Source organism: Crotalus tigris, unplaced genomic scaffold (assembly GCF_016545835.1).
Source record: "Crotalus tigris isolate CLP2741 ecotype Arizona unplaced genomic scaffold, ASM1654583v1 scf7180000017549.6302385, whole genome shotgun sequence".
NCBI classification, from domain to species: Eukaryota; Metazoa; Chordata; class Lepidosauria; order Squamata; family Viperidae; genus Crotalus; species Crotalus tigris.
The window spans coordinates 3,072,741-3,095,918 of NW_024096467.1; the positions used below are offsets into that span (position 1 = coordinate 3,072,741).

General features: G+C 40.0%; 1 protein-coding gene across 1 annotated transcript in view; it reads right to left on the bottom strand.

The window, feature by feature from the left end:
• SLC7A14 (solute carrier family 7 member 14) overlaps positions 1-22,300 on the bottom strand; it is a 51,484-nt gene extending 29,184 nt beyond the window's left edge. The window contains exons 1-2 of the mRNA XM_039337965.1: positions 21,809-22,300; positions 1,248-1,749 (exon numbers count right to left, since the gene is read on the bottom strand). Of these exons, the coding sequence (XP_039193899.1) occupies positions 1,248-1,548 (301 nt within the window). The 5' untranslated portion in view covers positions 1,549-1,749; positions 21,809-22,300. The remainder of the gene's footprint in view (positions 1-1,247; positions 1,750-21,808) is intronic.
• Positions 22,301-23,178: the final 878 nt, after the last annotated feature.

Below are 23,178 nucleotides of genomic sequence, written 5' to 3' on the forward strand. Positions count from 1 at the left end.
TATGAAACCTGAATTGACCCATATAAAAGAGAGTACACTATTTTTAACTTGTCCTGCATGCCTGTTCTGATTGACAGTCTACAGAACCTTCCATGGCCAGAAAAGGTATTTAAAGGGGGGCCCTGGTGAAGAAAAGGTTGAGAATCACTGCTCTTCTTTCTTGGGGGAGAAAATTCTAATGCTTTTCAGGTGAATAGAGCAGAATTTCAATGACAGAAGGACAGGGTAGAAATGTTAAGACTTATATTTAGGGGATTAGAATCAGGATGTATCATTTAATTATTTATTCATTCATTCGAGATTAATACTATTGCAGTTACAGTATGTGATTCTTGAGAGTATACGTATGAATAAAATATCATATTATGATTCAAATCATAATGTAAGCATTTAGAATCAATAGTCAACTTTAACCTTAATTAGATAGCAACGAAGAATTCCTATGGCATTATCTTAACTAGCTAAAAAGGCTTTTTGGAAGATCTATCTTAACTTACCGGTACTTCCCAAAAGCCAGCAGGGAACGGGACAGGTTTGATTTGTAGGAGTAGGCTTTCTACAGCAACAGGACCAGGATGAATAAACTCTTCCTTCTGATCTCAGCCCTCCCATCCTCCCTCCCCCAATTTTAAGATTGGAGAAATTCCAAGTGCTCTTTACTAGAATGGTCTTATTGGACTTGTTGATTCTAACTGAAGAAGGAGGTCTAAGCATATCTCAGCACCAAGCCAGATGTTTAGTAAATGTACCACATTTATCTAACTGCCCTGAGAACAGCAATTTGCTGCTGAATTTGGCAGTGGGGTGGAACAGAGCAAAAAAGGAATTGGGTGCATAGGCCCCATGAACTTTAGAAGTAGTGCCCTATGCAAGTTTTTAGAAAAAACTCATAAGCAAGAGACCCCAGAGGCATAGAATAGAGAAAGGGAGAAGATTAAAATGATGTTGACAATGATAATGATAAAGATGATGATGGCAGGCCATTTAGTTGGAAAGACTCAAGGCAGGGAGTCTTATGTGTTTAAGTTAAGTGATCATTTAGTAATTCTACATGAATAAGTTAGTAAAGAAGAGCAATGGTACATATCCTTTAAATTATGTATCTTAAAAAACAGAGTATATGGACTAATTTTTCTAAAATAATAGAAGAGGCCTCAAGCAGTGTCTCTGTCACAGAATGATAGAATAATTGCATTGGAAAAAGTATAATATAAAGGTGTAAGTGTAGTGTAGTATAGTCTACTCACCAGACAAGATGGAGGCTACAGCAGCAATGATGAAGGAAACAATGACTCCAGGCCCTGCCATTTCCTTCGCAACTAGGCCAGAAACCACGTACATGCCAGTCCCCACACAACTTCCAACACCTAAAGAAACCAAATCCAGGGTTGTGAGTACCTGGGCCAGTTTTGTTCCATGGGTGGTGGTGCCTGTGCCTTCCAGCATGGATTCTACTGGTTTGGTGCGAAGGATTCTTGAGTGCATGGCATGCCATGTGGCACCCCACTGGATCCGCCGGGGGTCCAAGTATGAGAAAATACCACTCATTGTGAGGACAACGGCGAGAGGAAAAACACCAGGTAGAATCGCAAAGGTCAATTAATTCCGGGAACAAAACCGAACAGCATGAATTTTGAAATATAAACAATTCACTTTGCCAAAGGTCCAAATCAATTCAAAGCCACATTCTTGTGAATCTGAAGAGGAGCTTTTCTTACTCTTCTGTGGTCACTTCTTCCTTGTAAACTCCTGGAAGAAGAAAAAAGAAGAAAACGGTGAATGGAAAGCTGCAGAGACAGTAGGCTCAAAGGGGGGAGAACTTAAGGAATGCCCGAATATCAATAAAATTGCTAACCATGTGGAAAGATTAAAGTAAGATTAGTCAATATTTTAGTATAATTTTGCAGGGGAGGAACGACATCATAGTACTTTGAGCACAAAGTTCCAGTTTTGATCCCTGGAATTTCCAATGAGAATTGAAAATAACTCAAGTCGTAAATCTGGGAGAATGACAGATCCAGTTGGATCAACACAGTGTCTTAAAATCAGGCATTTCTTACAATCCAATCCGCTTATGTTACAGATTTACAGTGTAGATTTGCTGGTGATAATTTCAGAAATAACTTCTGTCAAAACATTTCTTAGGCAAGACAAAGGATATTTAGAATACCTTTGTAAGATGCAGGTACAAAACTAGGTTTGATTTATGCATGATGATCATAACAATGACAAGGAGTAGCTGTGGTGGCATAGTGGTTAGAATGCAGTATTGCAAGCTGATTCTGCCCACAGCCAGGAGTTCAATTCTGATCGCCTCAAGATTGCCTTAGCCTTCCATCCTTCTGCGGTTGATAAAATGAGGACCCAGATTGTTGAAGGCAATAGGCTGACTCTGTAAACCACTTAAAAAGTGCGGTAAAGCACCATGAAGCAGTATAGAAGTCTAAGCGCTATTGCTATTACTATTATGATAATAATGATGGGTGTCTGTGGAAGAATAAACAAATGGCAGCTTCAGTCACACAGTGATGGCTGCCATTTTGATAGTTTCATCTTTCACCACTCTTCCACCAGGATATTCCTGATTATTTGTATTTCTATTTCACTTTTCTTCCTCCAGGATCCCAGACTGCTTTACAAGAAAATACCAACAGCAATCTTAATAAAAAAAAATTATAAGACAACCAATAATGGCTAACATGGGAAATACAAAACCAAAAAGAGGTCCATTTTAAAAGAAAACCAAAAGGCAACGTCAAAGGCAAGCAATAGAACTATCTGATCCAGGAATAATCCAGATTTGTCCAGTGAGTAAAGCAGCAGGCTAGAAAGTGGGAGATTATGTGTTCTAGTCCCATTTTAGCCATGAAAACCAGCTGGGTGATCTTGGGCCATTTAGTCTCTTTCAGCCCTAAGAACAAGATGGCAGGGCAAACCACTTTCAAAATCTTGCCAAGAAAGCTGCATGGACTTGACCAGGTAGTCACCAGGAGTCAACACTCATTTGAAGGCACAAATAATTTATAATAACAGGATAGATAATGGTGGACTAACCCTAGGGCTACATATAGCCCTTGGCTGCAAAAGCATGGCCACTGAATTGTGGGCTCTCACAACTCCCCATCAGCGTTTTAATCAATTGGATGATTGTGGCCAAGATTAGGTATGAGCCGGTGTATGGCAAGAAACAATATGAAGTTGGATGTTATTTTTCCCACAAAGTGGGGCAGCCTCTAAGAATCCCTAAGCATACATCTTTCATAAATACAACAGCAACGTTTAAACATCTGGAACATTTGCCACATTGTTTTGTAATTAAACTGCCAATGTCTAGCTCTACTTAGAAGTATCCCACTGTGAAGTCATAAAAAACTCAAGGAAGCATAGTGTTCCTTAAGGCTTAAATGCCACAAGTATCACTCACTCTGCTGATTTGCTTCTTGCATGGTAAACAGAACAAAATGCCAACTTTATTAAAGATATTAAGGGCAGAATACAGATAGATAGATGATCAGATAGATAGATAGATAGATAGATAGATAGATAGATAGATAGAAGATAGATAGATAGATAGATAGATAGATAGATAGATAGATAGATAGATAGAGGTGGATGGATGGATGGTGGCTGGATGGCTAGATGGCTAGACAGACAGACAGACGGACGGACGGACGGATGGATGAATGGATGGACGGGTGGTGGGTGGATGGCTAGATTGCTAGACAGACAGACAGACGACAGTCAGATGGACAGACGGACAGACGGATGGATGGATGGATGAATGGTGGGTGGATGAATGGTGGGTGAATGGCTAGATGGCTAGACAGACAGACAGACAGATAGACAGATGGATGGATGTACAGATAAATGGACAGATGGATGGATGAATGGATGGATGGTGTGTGGATGACTAGATGGTTACAGATGGATGGATGGATGGATGGATGAATGGATGGATGGATGGATGGATGGTGGGTGGATGGCTAGATGGCTAGACAGACAGACAGACAGACAGATAGATAGATATATAAGAGAGGTAGAGATAGAGATAGATACAGCAGATAGATAGATAGACAGACAGACAGACAGACAGACAGACAGACAGACAGAGACAGATAGAGAAACAGACAAACAGGGATGGGCAAAATTTTGCTTGGTTATGTTTTTCAAATGGAGTTTCAAAGAAAGGACCCTATTCATAAAAGACAAAATTTGCCTTTTTTTGAAACTAGAGTCCAATGCATGTGTACCAAATAAATATACCAGACCTTTAGAGTGCTGTTTCTTGTTCCTGAACTACAATACTATAATAATGAATGGAAACACTTAGTACCAATGTTTTTATTTACCTATTATTTAACTGGTGCATGTATTATGTTTTATTGGTACATTTTGCTCCTATGTTATTATGATTCTCTTGAAAGAATCCTTGGAAATGGTAGTTGCTAACATTACTTGCTATAATAACAGGAGAGCTGTTATACAGCTTTGCATACAGAAGATACCAGAAGGTCAAATTTCAGCATGATGAAGCTTCTGCCTGAAATCCTATAGCTTCTGTCCATTAGTCTGCAGGCCATCTCCAACTATGCTCTTTTGAGCCCTCTGGAGCCCTCTCTTCATTGTCCTTCAGAAGTCAGGCAAGCATGGCTTCCTATTGGAATTCATCAGCAAAGAACAGCCAATATTTAAGGGGTGCAAACCGGAAAACTGGGATCATTTTTTTCAATGCAAAATTCTTGCACATTCCAGGACTGAGGAAGCAGTTGACTCAGTGGTGGGATTCAGCTGGTTTGCACCAGTTCAGCAGAAACGGTAGCTAATTTTTTGTTGCCCAGGCCCAGAATGGACTTCCAGAAGCAGCATGCACACAGAGAACCGGTTATTCACATATTTGAATCCCACCACTGAGCTGACTAAATGAAATGCAAGCATTCTTCATACAAACTGCATTTGCTCACTTGTAAATATATAATAATATATTTACAAGTGATAATAATATTAATAATAATAATAATAATAATTATTATTATTATCGATCATCGCACAGTCAGCCAGATGAAATGCCAAATCCAGTCTGAACATCTGGCTGACTGTGCGATGATCGATAATAATAATATTAATAACCCCAGACTTAACAATTGTCAATAAGAAAGACAAAAAAGTCTGTATAGTGGATGTGGCAGGGCCTGGAGACAGCAGAATAGATGAGAAAGAACTGGAGAAGATAACAAAATACAAAGACCTACAAATAGAAATAGAGAGACTGTGGCAAAAGCAAGCAAGGGTAGTACCAATAGTAATAGGCGCCTTGGGTGCAATCCCAAAACAACTGGAGCACCACTTGAACACCATTGGCATTGACAAATTCGCTATTAGTCAATTGCAAAAGGCGGCCTTACTAGGAACTGCTTCCATCCTGCGACGATATCTGTAATACCATCAAACATCCACATCTGCCTACCCCAGGTCCTGGGTAAGGACTCGATAGGTAGACAAAATGCCAAATCCAGTCTGAACATCTGGCTGACTGTGCGATGATCAATAATAATAGTAAAGTTGGAAGGGACCTTGGAGGTCATCTAGTCCAACCCCCTGCTCAGGCAGGAAACCCTATACCATTTCAGACAAATGGCTGTCCAGTCTCTTCTTGAAAACTTCCAGTGTTGGAGCATTCACTGCTTCTGGAGGCAGGTTGTTCCACTGGTTAATTGTTCTGTCAGGAAGTTTCTCCTTAGTTCTAGGTTGCTTCTCTCCTTGCTTAATTTCCACCTGTTGCTTCTTGTCCTGCCTTCAGGCACCTTGGAAAATAGCTTGACTCCCTCTTCTTTGTGGCAGCCCTTGAGATATCGGAAGACTGCTATCATGCCCCCACTCATCCTTCTCTTCATTAAACTAGACATACCCAATTCCAGCAACTGTTCCTTATATGCTTTAGCCTCCAGTCCCCTAATCATCTTTGTTGCTCTTCTCTGTACTCTTTCTAGAGTCTCAACATCTTTTTTGCATCGTGGTGACCAAAACTGGATGCAGTATTCCAAGTGTGGCTTTACCAAGGCATTGTAAAGTGGTATTAACACTTCAGATGATCTTTATTTTATCCCTCTGTTAATGCAGCCTAGCACTGTGTTGGCCTTTTTGGCAGCTGCAGCACACTGCTGGCTTATGACCGTTTTTCACACTTACGACCATTGTAGCATCCTCCACAGTCACGTGATCAAAATTCAGAGGTTGTCAACTGGCATGTACTTATGACAGTTGCAATGTCCTGTGGTTATGTGATCACCTTTTGCAACAAGCAAAGTCAATGGGATGGTCAGATTCACTTAACAACCATGTTACTAACTTAAAAACTGCAGTAATTTGCTTAACACTGTGGCAAGAAAGGTCATAAAATGAGGGAAACTGACTTAACAACTATCTTGCTTAGCAACAGAGATTTTGGGCTCAATTGTGGTCATAAATCAAGGACTACCTGTACCTCAATATCCACAACAGAAAGGATTCTACCGTATGTTCCTTTGTCTTGTGAATAGCAGTACTGCATCAGTGACCCCAGCACAAGGCAGCGCCATAAAATGTAAGATGTCCATTAAAATTCATTGTTGTTTCTTAAATGGTCAACTGAAAGTGTTAGACAATGATGCATAGAGATTTGAAGAATAAGGGGTATGACTTTTTCCTACATTGATCTTCCTGACGAATATATACATCAACAAAAATGTTTGACACAAGAATATTTTTGAGTTGGGAAAGAGAATGGTACCTTAAATCATCTGTCCATGACCATCTGTCAGACTTGAGCAGTTCATTATTAAGGTAATGTTGCACACGAGAAAATATAAAAGTCAGAAAGTTAATATGTTTTTTTTTCTTACTTTGATGTCATTCAGTCAGGCTTGGAAAGCAATTAATTTTACCACCTGGGACATAGAAGTAATGATGTGAATGGTAACGTATTTTTGTGATTTTTGGATACTACAACTGCCTTTTTAAAATTTAGAAAACATAGGCTACGGTTTTCTTTGCTTCAGGAGGTTATTAGGAGATAACATTCCAGGAAAGATTTACCACTTACTTCTAAAAACAGTACATATCTGATAAAGTTTAGCTAAGTAGAAATGGAAAATTCTGTGCATAAAGTAAAATCTCATAAGTCCCCCAACTGTTGGAGAAGGAATGACAAATCTTGGGTGTGAAGAATCCCTATTTAGCCACAAGAGAACTTAGCCCAACCCCATTTGAGTGCTGTTGGACCTTATCTAACTCTAAGCAGGTTCCAACCATTAATTGAGGAGATTCTTGTGTAGAGGCTTTTAGCAATAAATCAATTTAATTAAACCTTCATGTGTGGACCTGATCTTTTATGCCTGACCTAATTCAATTCATTCCCATTTCTACAAATTTCATATTTACTATCACAAGTCCCAAACTTATAGAAGCCAGTTACTTTATTTCTTTATTTAATGTAAACAGCTTAACAAGTGAGCAACTAATGATTAAAATAATCAACAAGAAACAAAGACAATTTAAAAACAACTCATCGCGTCCAGGGTAACTCAAAAAAACATAACCACAGTACTCACAATACTCATCCAAACATCTAGCCCAGGGGTAGGCTACCTTGGCTCTTTTATGACTCGTGGACTTCAACTCCCAGAATTCCTGAGCCAGCCATGCTGGCTCAGGAATTCTGGGAGTTGAAGTCCACGAGTCATAAAAGAGCCAAGGTTGCCTACCCCTAATCTAGCCCACTATCGGGGGAGGGGGAACAGATCTATAACATATTGGCAAGGATAAGGGCCATCTAAATTATTGGGGGTATGCTGTTCCTTAGGGAAGATGCTATGGAAGAGGAGGCATGCTGTTTGGGTTCTATCAGATAACACTGATTAATAGAGAGGACCAGATACATGTCTATCCAGTTAGACCGGAAGGGTTGAGAAAATGATTGGCGATGATGGACCTACAAATAACCCATCCTGTAGTGTGAAGGTCTTTATACATAATAAACCTAATCTTGAACTGTACCTGGAATCCACTGAAAGCCAATGTAGTTGGTGAAGTTGAATTGTTTCATGGGTTCATTGTGGTATGCCCATAACTATTCATATTCCTTCATTCTGCACCAACTCTAGCTTCTGAGAGTTCTTCAAAGGTAGCCCCACATAGAACAATAATCTAAACTGGAGATGATTGAGGTATGAGTAGCAGTGAATAGAATCTTCTGGGCTAGGAATGATGCAATTGTTATTCCTGATGATTTGTGCATTGCTCCTCAAATAGGAGCTGAGAATCTAGGAGGATTTTTCCATTGTACTTTATTTCTGCACAGGGAACTGGTATCCCATTCAGAACAATGATGGTAAGTCCCAAAACCATAGCCACTCAGTGTTGCTAAAATTGACCTTGAGCTTGTTCATCCCCATCCAAACTGTCCAGGAATCCCCTTCCCCCAGGGCCATCTAAAGTTATAATCTGATTACCTTTCCAAAACCCATCTGCAGAAAGGAAGGGTAATGACAGAAGGAAAATTTTTGAATACCCTTGTGTTCAGGAATGGCTTTTTAACAAGGAGCCATTGCCCGCTTATTCACAGCAGACAGCTACAGCTTTGTTCAATAATAAATTCACCTTCACGTGGATCCAACTATGGGCTTTTCATCACTAAGAAATCAGCCGCCTCTTGAAAAACCTCTAGCAGGATTTTCCCTTGTGTCTCCTATACATCAACGATTTACCAATAAGTGCTAAGGGTGGGCTCATTATTAGCAAGGCTATTTGTACCACAACAGCATTCTTCATTAGGGAAAATGAACTACAACAGCAATCATAACACAAGATGTATAAAGCTGGATGTTTACAAGCACAAATCATCTTCAACTATGAAAACATCCTGCATTATTCATAAAGATTTGCTCTGTTGCCATGGTTGTCTTAAAGATACTCTGGCATCTCGCTTGATTGATAGGAGGCACTGGATATATTTAATTAGATAGAGCGTTACATCTTTTTATATTTCCCAACATTCCCTGATCCTGAAAACAATTGGTTTTCCAGCTGATTCCCATTCTAACTCTTTTCTCAGCCTTCTGTGGTAGTTTTCTGGGCTACTGCTTCAGGCAGGATGGTATTTGTTAAGCTAAATTAAAGACTCTCATAGGTGAGATTTAAAAGAATTGCTGTTACTGAGTAGAATGGATGCACAGTAGTTTAAATAAAGTTAGGAATCTCATCAGCCAGAATGCACATAATTTAAAACAAATATTCCTAACTTATCTCAATGCACCAAGCCTAAAATATATAAAAAGATCTATCACATCCAGAGAACATCCACTGGTCCATGACATGTCAGAAACCGGGCCACACAAAAAGCAAAGCCACATCCGTGAGATGCAGGCAGCACATGAAACCACACTCCCTCCAGTCCATGGAAAAACCTCTCTCCATGCAATCGGTCCCTGGTGTTCAAAAGGTTGGGGGTCATGGAACTAAATCTCCCCCCCCTCTCCCTCCCTCCCTCCCTCCCTCCCTCCCTCCTTCTCCCTCTCCCTCCCCCCCCCTCTCTCACACACAAAGACAGACAGACATAAACACACACACAGTTACATAGTCATCAGCAATCTCGGATAATCACCTTTTTGACTCTCCCTCTCACACCCAACAAAATTCCTATTTCTGTGCTGTATTTGCATGCATGAGTTTTTCTATAGAATACTGTCTCATGTCTCCAGATGTATTTATGGCACAGGTTTGGAAAAGTCCTAAATATATTAAATATATTCAATGAACAGAAGGACTGGGGTGACATGATAGCAGTGTTCAAATGTCTCAGGGGTTGCCACAAAGAAGAGGGTGTCAAGCTTTTCTCCAAAGCACCTGAAGGCAGGACAAGAAGCAACGGATGGAAATGAACCAAAGAGAGAAGCAACCTAGAATTACGGACAAATTTCCTGACATTTAAAAACAATTAATCAGTGGAACAAGCTGCCTCCAGAAGCTGTGAATGCTCCAACACTGAAAACTTTTAAGAAGAGACTGGACAATCATTTCTCTGAAATGGTATAGGGTTTCTTGCCTGAGCAGGGGGTTGGACTTGATGACCTCCAAGATCCCATCCAACTTTATTATTGTTATTGTTGTTGTTGTCATTGTTATTATTGATGTTCCAGGAATGACGGTAACATGAGTGAAAGTTGCAGTCAAGGTACACTTGAGATGTTTGGACTTTGCAATGGGTAGTGGTGTGACTGAACTCAGTGTGAAAGGTCCTGCAGAAAACAGATCTACCACAATTGTGCAGGATGCTTTTCAACACCACTTGGGAGAACAATGTGCTATGCAAAAAAAATGGGATTTCCTGATCCTGTATAGACAACGAAAATCTGCAAGTCTGTCTACAGAATTGAGAGAGGTGGCAGCTGGAATTGTGCTTATAAAAGCAGAAATGGAAAAAGAAGGGAACCAGAAGGAGAAATCTATATCAAAAGAACGTGGCTGTTTTAGTCACTAGTAATATTGGTAGCTGATCCTTGACTAGATAGAACAGGGTTGGATGCTGAGTTAAGCAAAAAGATGATTGCTTTTAAAGCCATATCCCTGAAATAAGATATATCATGGCCTTAGAAATAGGAATTATATGGAGAGAAAAAGGATCATAGAGGCATATTGCATTCCGGTATGCAGATCTAGATTGCATTACATTGCTTTTTGTTAGTGGAAAACTGATGGTATTTCTGATTTCAATTTTAAACATTTTCATGCGGACAGTGCAAGAATCAATGTTGCATGACAGATCCATACTTTGATCCTCCTCCTTATCCTGCGGCCAAATAAACTAGCATAAACATTCAGTTCTGCTCAAAACCACAGTGGAATAGGATTATTTTTGGTGCCTTTGTGAAATTTAGTATTTAGAGGAGGAGGCTGCATAATATGCTGGGGGCAAGAATTTGCAGAATAAGGGACACAACAGAATGCCTAACCAATGTTCCCTTGCTGTCAAGTGGAATGGGGACTCTAAGCAGGCCTACTAACTAACAGCATTCTTACATGTTTTGCTCTCCAAACCAACATGTACCTAAATAATTCTTTTAAGACTTAAGAACCCAGTTTATGTGAACTTGAGCTGAGCACCTGATGTTGTCTTAAACTAAGTCATACTATTAGTCCATTTATTTAAGTTAGGGTTTCTCAACCTTGGCACCTTTTAGATGTGTGGATATCAACTTCAAGAATTCCCCAGCCAGCCATGCTGGCTGGGGAATTCTGGAACTTGAAGTCCACATGTTTAAAGTTGCCAAGGTTGGGAAACCCTGATTTAAATGAATGTAATCTGCTTAAGGAGTAGCAGATATATCCCAACACAGCTTGTCATTAAAGCTGGAAATAGATACTAAAAAGATGTTTTCAAGTTTTATGGAAAACACTCTATCTCAGTGGTTCTCAACCTGTGGGTCAGGACCCCATTTGGGGTCGAACGACCATTTCACGGGGGTCACCAAACAACACAGTCCCCCATTTTTTTTCCCCTTTTCCTTAGCTGTGCTACTCCTTTTTATTCTATTGGCTTTTGAAAGCCAATAGAATAGACTCTCTTGAATAGAGTCTAATTCTATTGGCTTTCAAAAGCCAATAGGAATTGTCCAGGCTGTCTCTGCCCTGCTGAGCCCGCCAAAAGTCCCATTCTGCAAACGGTGCTGCACCAGTTGAGTAGTCCTCGACTTACGACCGGTTGAGTAGTCCTCGACTTACAACTGGTTGGGGGTCGCGGCATTAAAAAGGTTGAGAACCACTGCTCTATCTGGATTCCCTTGAGAATACTATGAAAGTTTATCCATGTTTTGGCAAAATATTCAATATATTTTCATTATTGGGTCTGGCTGTAGACTATTCTCTGGGGGAAATTTGCTTTCTTGATATATAGAATTTCAACTGGGAAACCAGTGACCTCAGACCAACCTGCTTACTCAATTAACTCAATTTCTAGATTTGTGTGGCAGATTAAACTCCAAACTAATCAAACATAGTGGGCTTGTACAACATGTAGGAATGATAACACATATGCTTTTCACTTGTAAAATTAAATGAGTCAAACTTCAAGTAACAGTGGTGTGGTGGCCTAGCAGTTAAGACACTGGGCTTGTTGACTAGAAGATTGGCAGTTTGAGACCCAAGGATTGCATGACAGGCCGAGCTCCCATTTTTGGCCTAGCTCCTGCCAATTTGAAAGCATGCAAATGTGAGTAGATAAATAGGTACCACTTTGGTGGGAAAATAACAGCATTCCATGAACCTTGGCATATGGTCATGTTGGCTACATGACCACGGAAATATCTTCAGACAACACTGGCTCCCTTGGCTAAGAAATGGCAATGAACATTGCCCCCTAGAATTAGACATGACTAGACGGGGGAAATCTTTACCTTTTTTTCAGATAACAGCCCCTGGAGAAAACTTGAAGTACTGTCATGGCATGAGACTCATCCAGCTATTAAACGTCTCTCAGGTGTATTTGAAATGTGATTGGATTTAGCATTTAATATTTTGATAACCATCAGTGACCATTGCCCATCTATCTTAGCAATCCTATTCTAGGCTTTTCTTTGATACCCTTGGCACTTTACAAAAGGAAAATAAATCTTCAATCTTGATTTCTTCTATCTGTCCTTCTGGAGGTGCTGGAACACATTTTATTTTCTCCAACTGAAGGTTATGCTTATCTCTTGTGGGTTATGCCAGAAGCTGCTACAGAAGAAAAAGGAAGAAGTAATGGACACTTTTAGAGAAAATGCTAAAGCTGATTTCATTGTCATGGAATTAGAAAATAATTATGTCAATACAGTTAAGAGGATTACTTCCCATGTATTCAGTTATCTTCCCCCGCTGTTTAAGAGCTAACGTTACAGTATTCAAGAATTAAATTCTGAGTAATTTTGGAGTAGCTTCCATGGGTTAAATGTAAAGCTTTCTTTTACGGCATCCCTGCTTTAATTGGGAAGAATTAAATTTGGGTTTTTCTGTATGGAAAGGGAGAACTCTGTGCTGGAGATATTGCCTTTCATTTAGGCATCATTTTGTCTTGTCTGGGTAAAATGTCAAGAAACCTTTATTTTTAGTAAAAGTAGGTTGAGCCCTACCAACGTTCTCTTTCAATAACGAACCACGGATTACATAGATAAAAGGTTTGTTTTCCTTTCTTTCCATTTCAATGGCCTCACAGCATTTCCCAAACTTTTATTTACAGAAGAAATAAAGGAAAATCTCTCAACAAACACATGTTAGCTGTCCTAGAAATGAGAGGGGCCATTTTGTGACAGAAACTGCTTTATCTGATCAAAGTCTGCCATTACTTATACAGGTAGTCCTCAACTTACAACAGTTCATCTAGTGACCGTTCGAAGTTACAACATCACTTAAGAAAGTGACTCATGACCATTTTTCACACTAATGACTGTTGTAGCATCCCCATGGTCACATGAATAAAATTCGGATGCTTGGCAACTGACTCACATTTATGACGGTTGCAGTGTCTCAGGTTCATGTGACCCCCTTTTGCGACCTTCTAACAAGCAAAGTCAATGGGGAAGTCAGATTCACTTCACAACCGTGTTGCTAATTTAACAACTGTGGTGATTCACTTAAGAAATGTGGCAAGAAAAGTCATAAAATGGGGCAAAAGTCACTTAACAAATTTCTCACTTAAAAACATACATTTTGGGCTCAATTGTGGTCATAGGTTGAGGACTGCCTGTACCACAATGGATGATATTCCTTTTTGTTTGATTGACCAAAAATAAGAGATCCCCCAAAATAAAGCAAATAACAATGATGTCAGTAAATTATATGTGTGTGTGTGTGTGTGTGTGTGTGTGTGTGTGTGTGTGTGTCTAAATGCAGAACCCCACCCTCACAATTAGAAATATACAATTAAACTTTCTGAGAATCTCATTTCTTTTCCCTCTTTTTTATTAGAAGACAAAGATACAATTTCCAGCTTTGCTCATGTCCATAACTCATTTTATATTTTAATATATTTCCATCTTCAAAACTTCAATAGAAGCATGGATAAATGCTGGTAAATAAGCAAGCACATTGATACTGGTCTGCATAATTTATAATCCACATCCTCTTCACTGTGATATCCCTTCAGATATTGGAAGATTGCTATCATCTCTCCTTTTAGCTGTCTCTCCTTTAGACTAAATATACTAAGTTCTTTTACTGTTCTTTGTAGGATTCAGCCTCTGGGCCTTTTACCATCTTCGTACTTTTCTCAGAGTACATTAAGAATGCATTAATAGCATAGTCCCTTTTCTGCAAGCAATCTCCCATCTTACAGCTAGGCTGTCACTGTCTGGAGGAAGACCTGCCTAGCTTTATAATTTTGTTGATGCATCTGAATTAAAGAAAAATAACTGAATTTGTTTTACACAGCATGTTTGCTTCATTTTGTCATCCTATTCTGTTGATTCAATTCATCAAATTTCACTGCTCAGTAAATTATTGATACAATACCATAAAAGGAAATAGAGAACATAACAATACTTTCTTCCAGATCACTGTCAGTGGTGTGGAAGAAAACCTAGCCCAAATTCCCTTGTGTCAAAGTCCAAAATCATATACAGTATGCCAAAAAATAATAATGAATAGTAACAATCTTTAGTTTCTGAGATTTTAGTTTTTTGGGTGGAAAAATCCAGGATTAATACAGTAGATGAAAGAAATCCCAAGCCCAACATATGGAAGCTTATGTTTTATCTGATAAAGGTATTGTATTCATATGTCCCAAAGGTGCTTTTTCAAGAGGCAACTGGACTTTCTTGTTTAAACAAGAAAGTCTAGTTGTCTCTTGAAAAAGCACCTTTGGGACAACCATACCTGGATGACTGAGAATCTCTATAGACATATTGTGTTCATAGATTTTTTTTTTCAACACCAACAGAGCTAATGCAGTTTTTATATGGGAGGGGGGGAGCATGAATGCTCTTGCTGTCCTATCCAGGTCATCAGAATAGCAATTTCAGAACCTTGGACAGCGCCCCTGAAGTTTACATCATTCCAACAAATGCTTTGGGGAATAAAACAGACTACTACTACTTCATCTAATTATTAAAGTAATCATTTTCTGGATGCATATAATATATTAAACTAACAGAATAAGCTGTTTTCATATGACATGGTAAGTAATTAAAAACAGCAGCCAAGGTTTACACTAAATATATGTAACATTTACCAGATCTGTTTGTGAATATAGGCATTTGGGCTTATTCGGGACCAATGTGTGTAATGTGCTCTGTCTGAATCCAATACTGATCCAAGTATTAAGGTTTGTTTACTTTTGTATAAACCACAAATGTTGAGTTCATATAACATTGCTAAACCCTAAATTTGGATTAACAAAAATGGTTTAACCTGCTCTTTTCAAACGAATAACTATGTTAGGGCTTAATGTGATGGCCTAGTTCACATCACATATCACAGAAATGGGTGTTTTCCCATATGTTGAATTATAAATTATCCATCTTCACTTTGGCCTAATTTGGCATATTGTGCAAATTGAACATGGAACTCACAGGCTGCAAATCTTTGTGTGACTGCCAAAACTGCAGGCATTTAAACACTAGGCACTTTGACTTGTCCAAACATTTTAAACTATTTTATTGCCACTCTGTATAGTATCATGTTTGTGCTGCCTTTCGGTATTATGTTATGTGAGGAATAATCACCTGGCATTTTTATTATACTGTAATCTAGACTGAGATCCATTAGGCAGTCTAGAAATGTTTATCTAAATAAATATACTAAATATATACTCAGCATTCATTTGGTGACAATAGCAATATTATAGTGTGCCTGATCAAGCCAGTTTTTGCTTTTATAATATGAACATAAGCAGCTACCATACAGAAATTTAAACCTTTGTTCCCTTTAGTTCTTTAGCTAGCAACAACTTTGCTGAATTTCAGGCATATGTATTTCCCAGCCCTGGTAACTGAAATTTTTCAAATCTACAAACTATGTATGTGATTGATCAGGAATTTATGGCTCTTTCCTTAATGCCAAAAGGGATCCTTAAATGAAAATGGAAAAGGGGAACAAAAAATTCTAATTCATGCAGCTGCTGAAAAATAGCTTTAATCCAATAGTATATAGAAGACTTGGAAATGGCACCAAATGTCATAAATAAATTGATTCTGCATGCTTTCCAAAAGTCCAAGTAAGAAAAAAGTGGTTTAGCCAAATTAGAAGTCCCAGATTATTACATATCATTGGACAATGCACTAAGTCTAAAAGGAAATATAGAATGAATAGTATGATATAGTGGTTAAAGTAATGGACTCTCATTGAAACCAATCTTTCCTTCTTTCCTTCTTTCCTTCTTTCCTTCTTTCCTTCCTTCCTTCCTCCCTCCCTCCCTCCCTCCCTCCCTCCATTCCATTCCATTCCATTCTCTCACAGGATCTTTCTGGAAATAAAAGGAAAGAAGATTACCCCATATAAACTGTCTTTTGCTCCTGAATAGATGAAATATATAACTAAAATATCAATATTATAACTCCAATAGATACCATAGAAATATCTTAACTACTGAATTTTACCAATGGATCAGGTAAACCATCCCTTGGATTCTAGATAGGGAAAAATAAAACCTCTTGCTGTCTTACAACGAAGGCTCATTCTACACACCACATTTAATCAGAGAATGTTTCTAGGAATGTTATTAACAGAATATCATTAAAGATGTACAACATGACCACTTTTCTGCTGCGGACCAGATAAATCAGCCTGGTGGACTAGATCAGGCCTATTGGCAGAGATTTCAACATTCTGCCCTTGTTGAAGCATAAATATTCTGGCTTGGGGCATAGAGATTTAATCTGGTTGCTATGCTTCTAAATAATCTTTATATTTACTTATCCTGCATACATTAGCTTACTTCTTTTTTTTTTTTACAAACCAACCAAACTAATGGATATCATGAACCTTTTGCTATGTAAGAAAGCCCACATTAATTCTACCTGCAAATAAACTTGTCTAGAAAAGTCATCCATTAAAATATTGTAATCCCCCAAGTGTCTAGGTTTGCCACTATCCACAATGGGTGATGAAGATGATGGAACTTGCAGATATGGCTAAATTGCTTGATTAGAGAAAAGACAATATCTACATTTATGTCTGACCTTATGGACTTTTGGCATGAAACAGAAAAATGCATTTACGATGATGATTTGACGATTAGAAAAAAAAATCCTGGATAATAAAAAGTGAGCTTTTTAATACATACAGTAATTTTGTAGTATTTTTACTGCAATGGAAATTGGAAGCCTCTTTCTATTTGTTTTAACCTTTTCTTTCTTTGCACTTTTGTCTTACATCTTTTTCCCTCTTATTCTGCACTATTTTGTGTTAGCTTTATGTTCTCTTTTAAACTTTTAAATATACTGTACATAAATATACTTGTACTCCCAGGTAGTAGCTCCATTCCTTGCTTTTAAACGAAGTGATAATCTTTCAAATGAAATAGCAATATGCTTGCTTTTAACAGTCAAGTCTAGAGCGGCAAAAAGAGAACAAGTGAAAGCTGCAATAACTGATGGGTGGGAAGCTAATATCAATCTCCTTGGGAATCCACCTGCATAATGCAGGGGATGAAGGACTGTCATTCTGATTCAGTACATTATGCAGTTGCACATATTGTACTCTTAAAGCAGCTACATTCTTAATATGTGACATATAAGACTGCTCAAAACATCTTTCGTCATAACAGAATAACAGATAACAGAATAACAGAGTTGGAAGGGACTTGGAGGTCTTCTAGTCCAACTCCCTGCTCAAGCAGGAGACCCTATACTATTTCAGACAAATGACTGTCCAATCTCTTTTTTAAAACTTCCAGTGTTGGAGCACCCACAACCTCTGAAGGCAAGTCTTTCCTCTGGTTAATTGTTCTCACTATCAGGAAATTTCTCCTTAATTCTAGGATGCTTCTCTCCTTGATTAGTTTCCATCCATTGTTTCTTGTCTTCTGATGCTTTGGAAAATAGGTTGACCCCTTCTTCTTTGTGGCAGCCCCTCAAATATTGGAACACTCCTATCATGTTACCCACTAGTCCTTTTTTTGACTAGACTAGACATACTCAATTCCTGCAACCATTCTTGATATGTTTTATCCTCCAGTCCCCAAATCATCTTTGTTGCTCTTCTCTGCATGCTTCTCAACATCTTTTTTATACTGTGGCAACCAAAACTGGATGCAATATTCCAAGTGTGGTCTTACCAAGGCATGATAAAGCGGTACTAACACTTTACATGATCTTGATTCTATATTTTGTACATTAGAAGCTACAGTCTAGAGAGGTAAAAACCAAATGGATTCAGAATACTTGTCCAGGGATGTGTTAATCCAATTTATTTGGTATATGTTACAAATAAGAGGAAATAACAAAAGCAGAGGAATCAGTTTGGGATTAGAAAGAAATTTGCCTAGAATAAATGGAGCCAACGAAGAGCTGAATATTTAACACTTGTGTATCTCTACTCAGAGATAAACCCAATGGGAACATACTTCAGCCTGACAACTAGAATAATTATTCTGTAGTAAACACTTTACTAGAATACAGATGGCTGTTTTCTGAGAATCAGTGGCTGGTTTTAGCATAGTAGATCCAGCTGTTTTTAACATCAAGCTTACCTGATTGTCTCAATCCTAGAAAATGTATTTGTGGATTGTCAGATGTCTGCCATTTTTCTTTCTTTCTCCTCTTTCCCCTTTAACATTCATCCTCCCAATTATGAAAACCATGGTATTCATTCATTATGTTTGTTTCCTGCAGGATTTCTTGCTTTGCTATTTCTCATTTGGTTTCATAACCTGATCAGTAACCTGACTCCGTACATTTACAGGTAGTCCAAATGGAGCCCAAACTTTCCATTGCTAAGCAAGACAGTTGTAAAATGAATTTTGCCCCATTTTATGATCTTCTTGGCCATAGCTGTTAAGTGAATCCCTGCTGTTGTTTACCTAGTAACCCAGTTGTTAAGTGAATCTGGTTTGTTTGTCAGAAGGTCACAAAAGATGATCACATGATCCTGGGACATGATCACATGGCTGAATTTTAATCACATGACCATGGGGATGCTGCAGTGGTCGCAAGTATGAATAATGGTCATAAATCACTTTTTTCACTGCTGTTGTAACTTTGAACGGTCACTAAATGAATGGTTGTAAGTCAAGGACCACTGTACACAGAGCTTTGGGAGGAATCATGGAAAGGAAATACTTAATTTTGTAAGATGTGCCTATATTTATCTACCTATATTTATCTACCAACTCTCACACATGGCTTCCATTCATCTTCTAGCCGGTCATCCTGGGTGCACACATCTAGCCAAGTTTGAGAAATGCTGGTTAGACAGAGATGCCAGGGCAAGCTCAAAATTATTACTATTAGTTTTTGCTTTCTTAAAATCAGAGAACATCTTCCTGAGTCTTAGGCAGTTTGGATTGGCAATGATGCTCAGAAAAATACTCCATTTAGTCATATGCTGCAGGGCTTGAGACAAATCTCTTGAGTAAATACTACACAATCTAGATCCTCCATTTCAAGTGCAGAAGCATCTTCCAGAGAGGGATGAGCTATAAGTCCTTTCAATCAATCAATCAATCAATCAATCATCAATCAATCTCATTAATCTTGAATACTGGTAGCTATTTATCTGTATGCTATCAGATATTCCTACCAATACCAAAGTGTTCAGGGCCGTATGAATCATTTTCCCTCCCTTGGAGATATATTCTCTCTCTCTCTCTCTCTCTCTCTCTCTCTCTCTCTCTCCCTCTCTCCCTCCCTCCCTCTCTCCTTCTGTCTCTCCTTCTCTCTCTCTCTCGCTCTCTCTCTCTCTCTCTCACACACACACACACACACACACACACCACACACACACACACACCCCTCCATACAATGAAAGGGACTGACCTGCAATTTAAAGGCTGCATTAATTTGGATTTTCTTTTCTTTTAGTCAATAAACAGCTGGAAAATAATAATATTGTAAAAAAATGTTGGTAATATATTTTCTCCTTCCTTTCCATTTATTCAACAGCCACTAACGACCACCAAATATGTGTATTGTACATTAAACATTGGAGGTTATTGCCCGTATGTTTAAGTCATTTCAACTATTTTTTTTGACTGATCTTTTTTTTCTAAAACTAGATTCCAAATAAATTTGCTGTGTTGCATTATGTGACACATGTAGCAATTCTTGCATGGATTTAATTAGGCTTTTATTATAAATATATATTGTTAGTTTTGCCATTGCTGCCTAGTTTCCAGTTAGGGCTTATCCTAATCTTTTATCTTCGGAAAATTTCATTTTTCCAACATGGTGCCAAATTTATTTTTATAGCTGTCAGCAGATGTCTTAGTAAATGAGTGATACTTTTTCATCTTTTTTTCTGGAATTATTTCTAATAAAAATATGTCTACTCTCAGTTCATATTTAATGTTTTAATTTTTTGAACATTTCAAGATATTTCCTTCCAATTCTTTTGATGGTTTTTTGCAATGGCCACGTGTGGTAGAATATGTCTTCTCTGTTGTAGCATTTCCAACATCTGCTTTTTTATGATTTGTCTCTCTTGGTAATCACTGACGAATTTTATGCCATCTGTACATTAATTTAGGCTTGCCGCTGCTGCGAAAAATGTCCTGTGTATCTCATGAGAATCTCTATCCTTCCCCTCTATCACCAGGGAAATCGTTCAACTGCCCTTTTGCGAACGGCATAACATTTTCCAGCTGTGTAAGTTGCTAACAAAACCGACAAACCAGCACTTGTGACAGCATCCTTTTATTATCATGACCTTTGTCGTTATCCATATATGAACGGACGCTGCACTCCGTCCTTTGCACAATGGTTGATGAATTAAAGTATAATGCAAAACAACCAAGAATTCCAAGAACACGATTAAAAACAGAACGTAACGCTCTCTCTTTGAATATCAACGGCAAGTAAACATAAAGAAAATACCCCGACCAGCTCATTACCACAAAAGCTTGGCTGTGAGACTTCTGAAGTTAAAAAATATACCCCGGGAAGTGACTGGAGCCTTCATAACATCTTACATAAACGCAGAGTGATACAAGATAAGGTGGAGGGAGGGAGAGGGAGAAGGAGAGGGAGAAAGAGGGGGGAGGGAGAGGGAGAGGGAGAGGGAGAGGGAGAGAGAGAGAGAGAGAGAGAGAGAGAGAGAGAGAGAGAGAGAGAGAGAGAGAGAGAGAGAGAGAGAACGCTAAGGAAAATTTCAACATCTTGGACTGCCTTGACTTGTACACTGTACTGCAAGGAGTCCACGTAAAAAAAACAGCTCTGCTTCTTCTCCTACCGGTTTTGAAGAGGGGGAGGGAATCCCGCCCCCGCCCCCGCCCCCATCCCTCCCCCTCCCCCAACCTTCTTCTGAAGGACCCTTCCTCCATCCCACATTGGGAATCGCAGAGGGAAGGGAGATGCCGGAAGACAGGCGGGGTCCAGCGTCCTCCTCCGACAACTCTTCCAAACTCCCTGAGGACCAGCCTCACCCTGCTTTGACTCAGCCTGTCCCGCACACAGAAACGGGTTGCGTCTCCAATCTGGGACATTGGGCTGAGGTGGGGGAAGGGGAGGGAGAAACTAGGGATGCAACATCTTCTTATTGCATCTTCATTGTATTTTCTAACGCCCCCCTCCCCCCACCCCAATAATCGTCTTGTGCTAGAAGCGGGAGGGCTGGAGACGGCTCTCCTCCCCACCTCACTTTCACTTACCGCGCGGGCGACCGGAGCGAGGGGAGCTGGCGAAGGGCCGAGGAAGCGGCGGATGGCGTCAGGTCCTGGCCGAGGACGAGCGGGCTGCGGCTCTGGGAGGCAAGAGGCTTGGCCGCACCTGCCGCTTCGAGGCTCTGGGCGGCTTTCCCCTCCGGAGACAGCCGGGCGGGGTGGAAGGGGGAAGCGCAGCCGGCTGAGGCTTGGGAACTCTGGCTCAGCGAGCGGCCACTCCAGCTTTCAGTGGGATGGATCGGTGGGAGGAGGAGGAGGAGGAGGAGGAGGAGGAAGAAGAAGAAGGCGTCTCTCCGGTCCGCAACTACAAGGGGTGGGAGTTGCTGGGGAGGGGCTCGGGAGATGCTCGCCTCGCCACCGCCTGCCTGCCTGCCTGCCTGCCTGCCTCCTGTGCTTGCGCTTGGGAAGGCAGCCGAGGCCGGCGGCGCGCTGCAGTCCCTCAATTATTCAGCGCTCTTCTGCCGTCTCTTCCCATCTGCTCCCGCCGCCACGTGATCCGGCTCAGCGCCGGTAGCAGGAGGCTGCCATCCCACGGGAGACCTATCCAGCCCAAGTCTTAAGGAGGCCCGCTCCTTTGGCTGCGTTCCCACAACCCGCCAAACCCGGGTTAACTATAGCGGCAGCGACTACCTTCCCACAACCTGCCGCTACCCCAAACAAATCTATCATGGGACGCCTTCGCGGGACGCCTTAGAGTGACCATTGGCTTCGGTACATCGTCCCACAAACGGGTAGTCTAGGATATCGTGTGTGCCCCAGCCATTGAGTCAAGGGTGTTTGTTTCTCTTCCTGCTTTCGCCCTCAGAGGCAGCCAGTTAAGCCTGTAACGCTGGGAAAGGATGCTGTTAGCTGGGGGTTTGAGTCCTTCTTGGATGACCCTCCCTATCGCCCTGTGGGGTCAGGACCTCAAAAGCAAATTTTGTCCCCAGGGTTTGTTTCCTTTTTAACATATTTCATAACTCCATTCAAATCAACCAATCAACCCATCAATTCTGCCAAGCACTCAGCAGAGTGTTCTTTCTGCCGCTGGATAATGGACCTTTTTTATTGGAGCTGCTGCTGGTGATAGTGTCGGTGATGGGAGCCTAGTCTGGAATTCCCTGCTTACAAAGTGCTTGGCTAATGCTCTTTTGTAATGGCACCCAGTCCTTCTCTTCCCGGTTAAAGAGTATTTAATCTCCTTTAAGGGGACTTATCCTTACATCTGTGTAATGTGAGCTTTATTTACCAATAGCACAGGGAAACCAGTACCTCAAAAGAAACCAGTACCTCAAAAGTACCTCCTTTTTCATTTTCATTCTTGCAAAATCTCTTTTCTATTTACTCCCTTCCCACTAGCTTTGCTAAACATGGGGCTT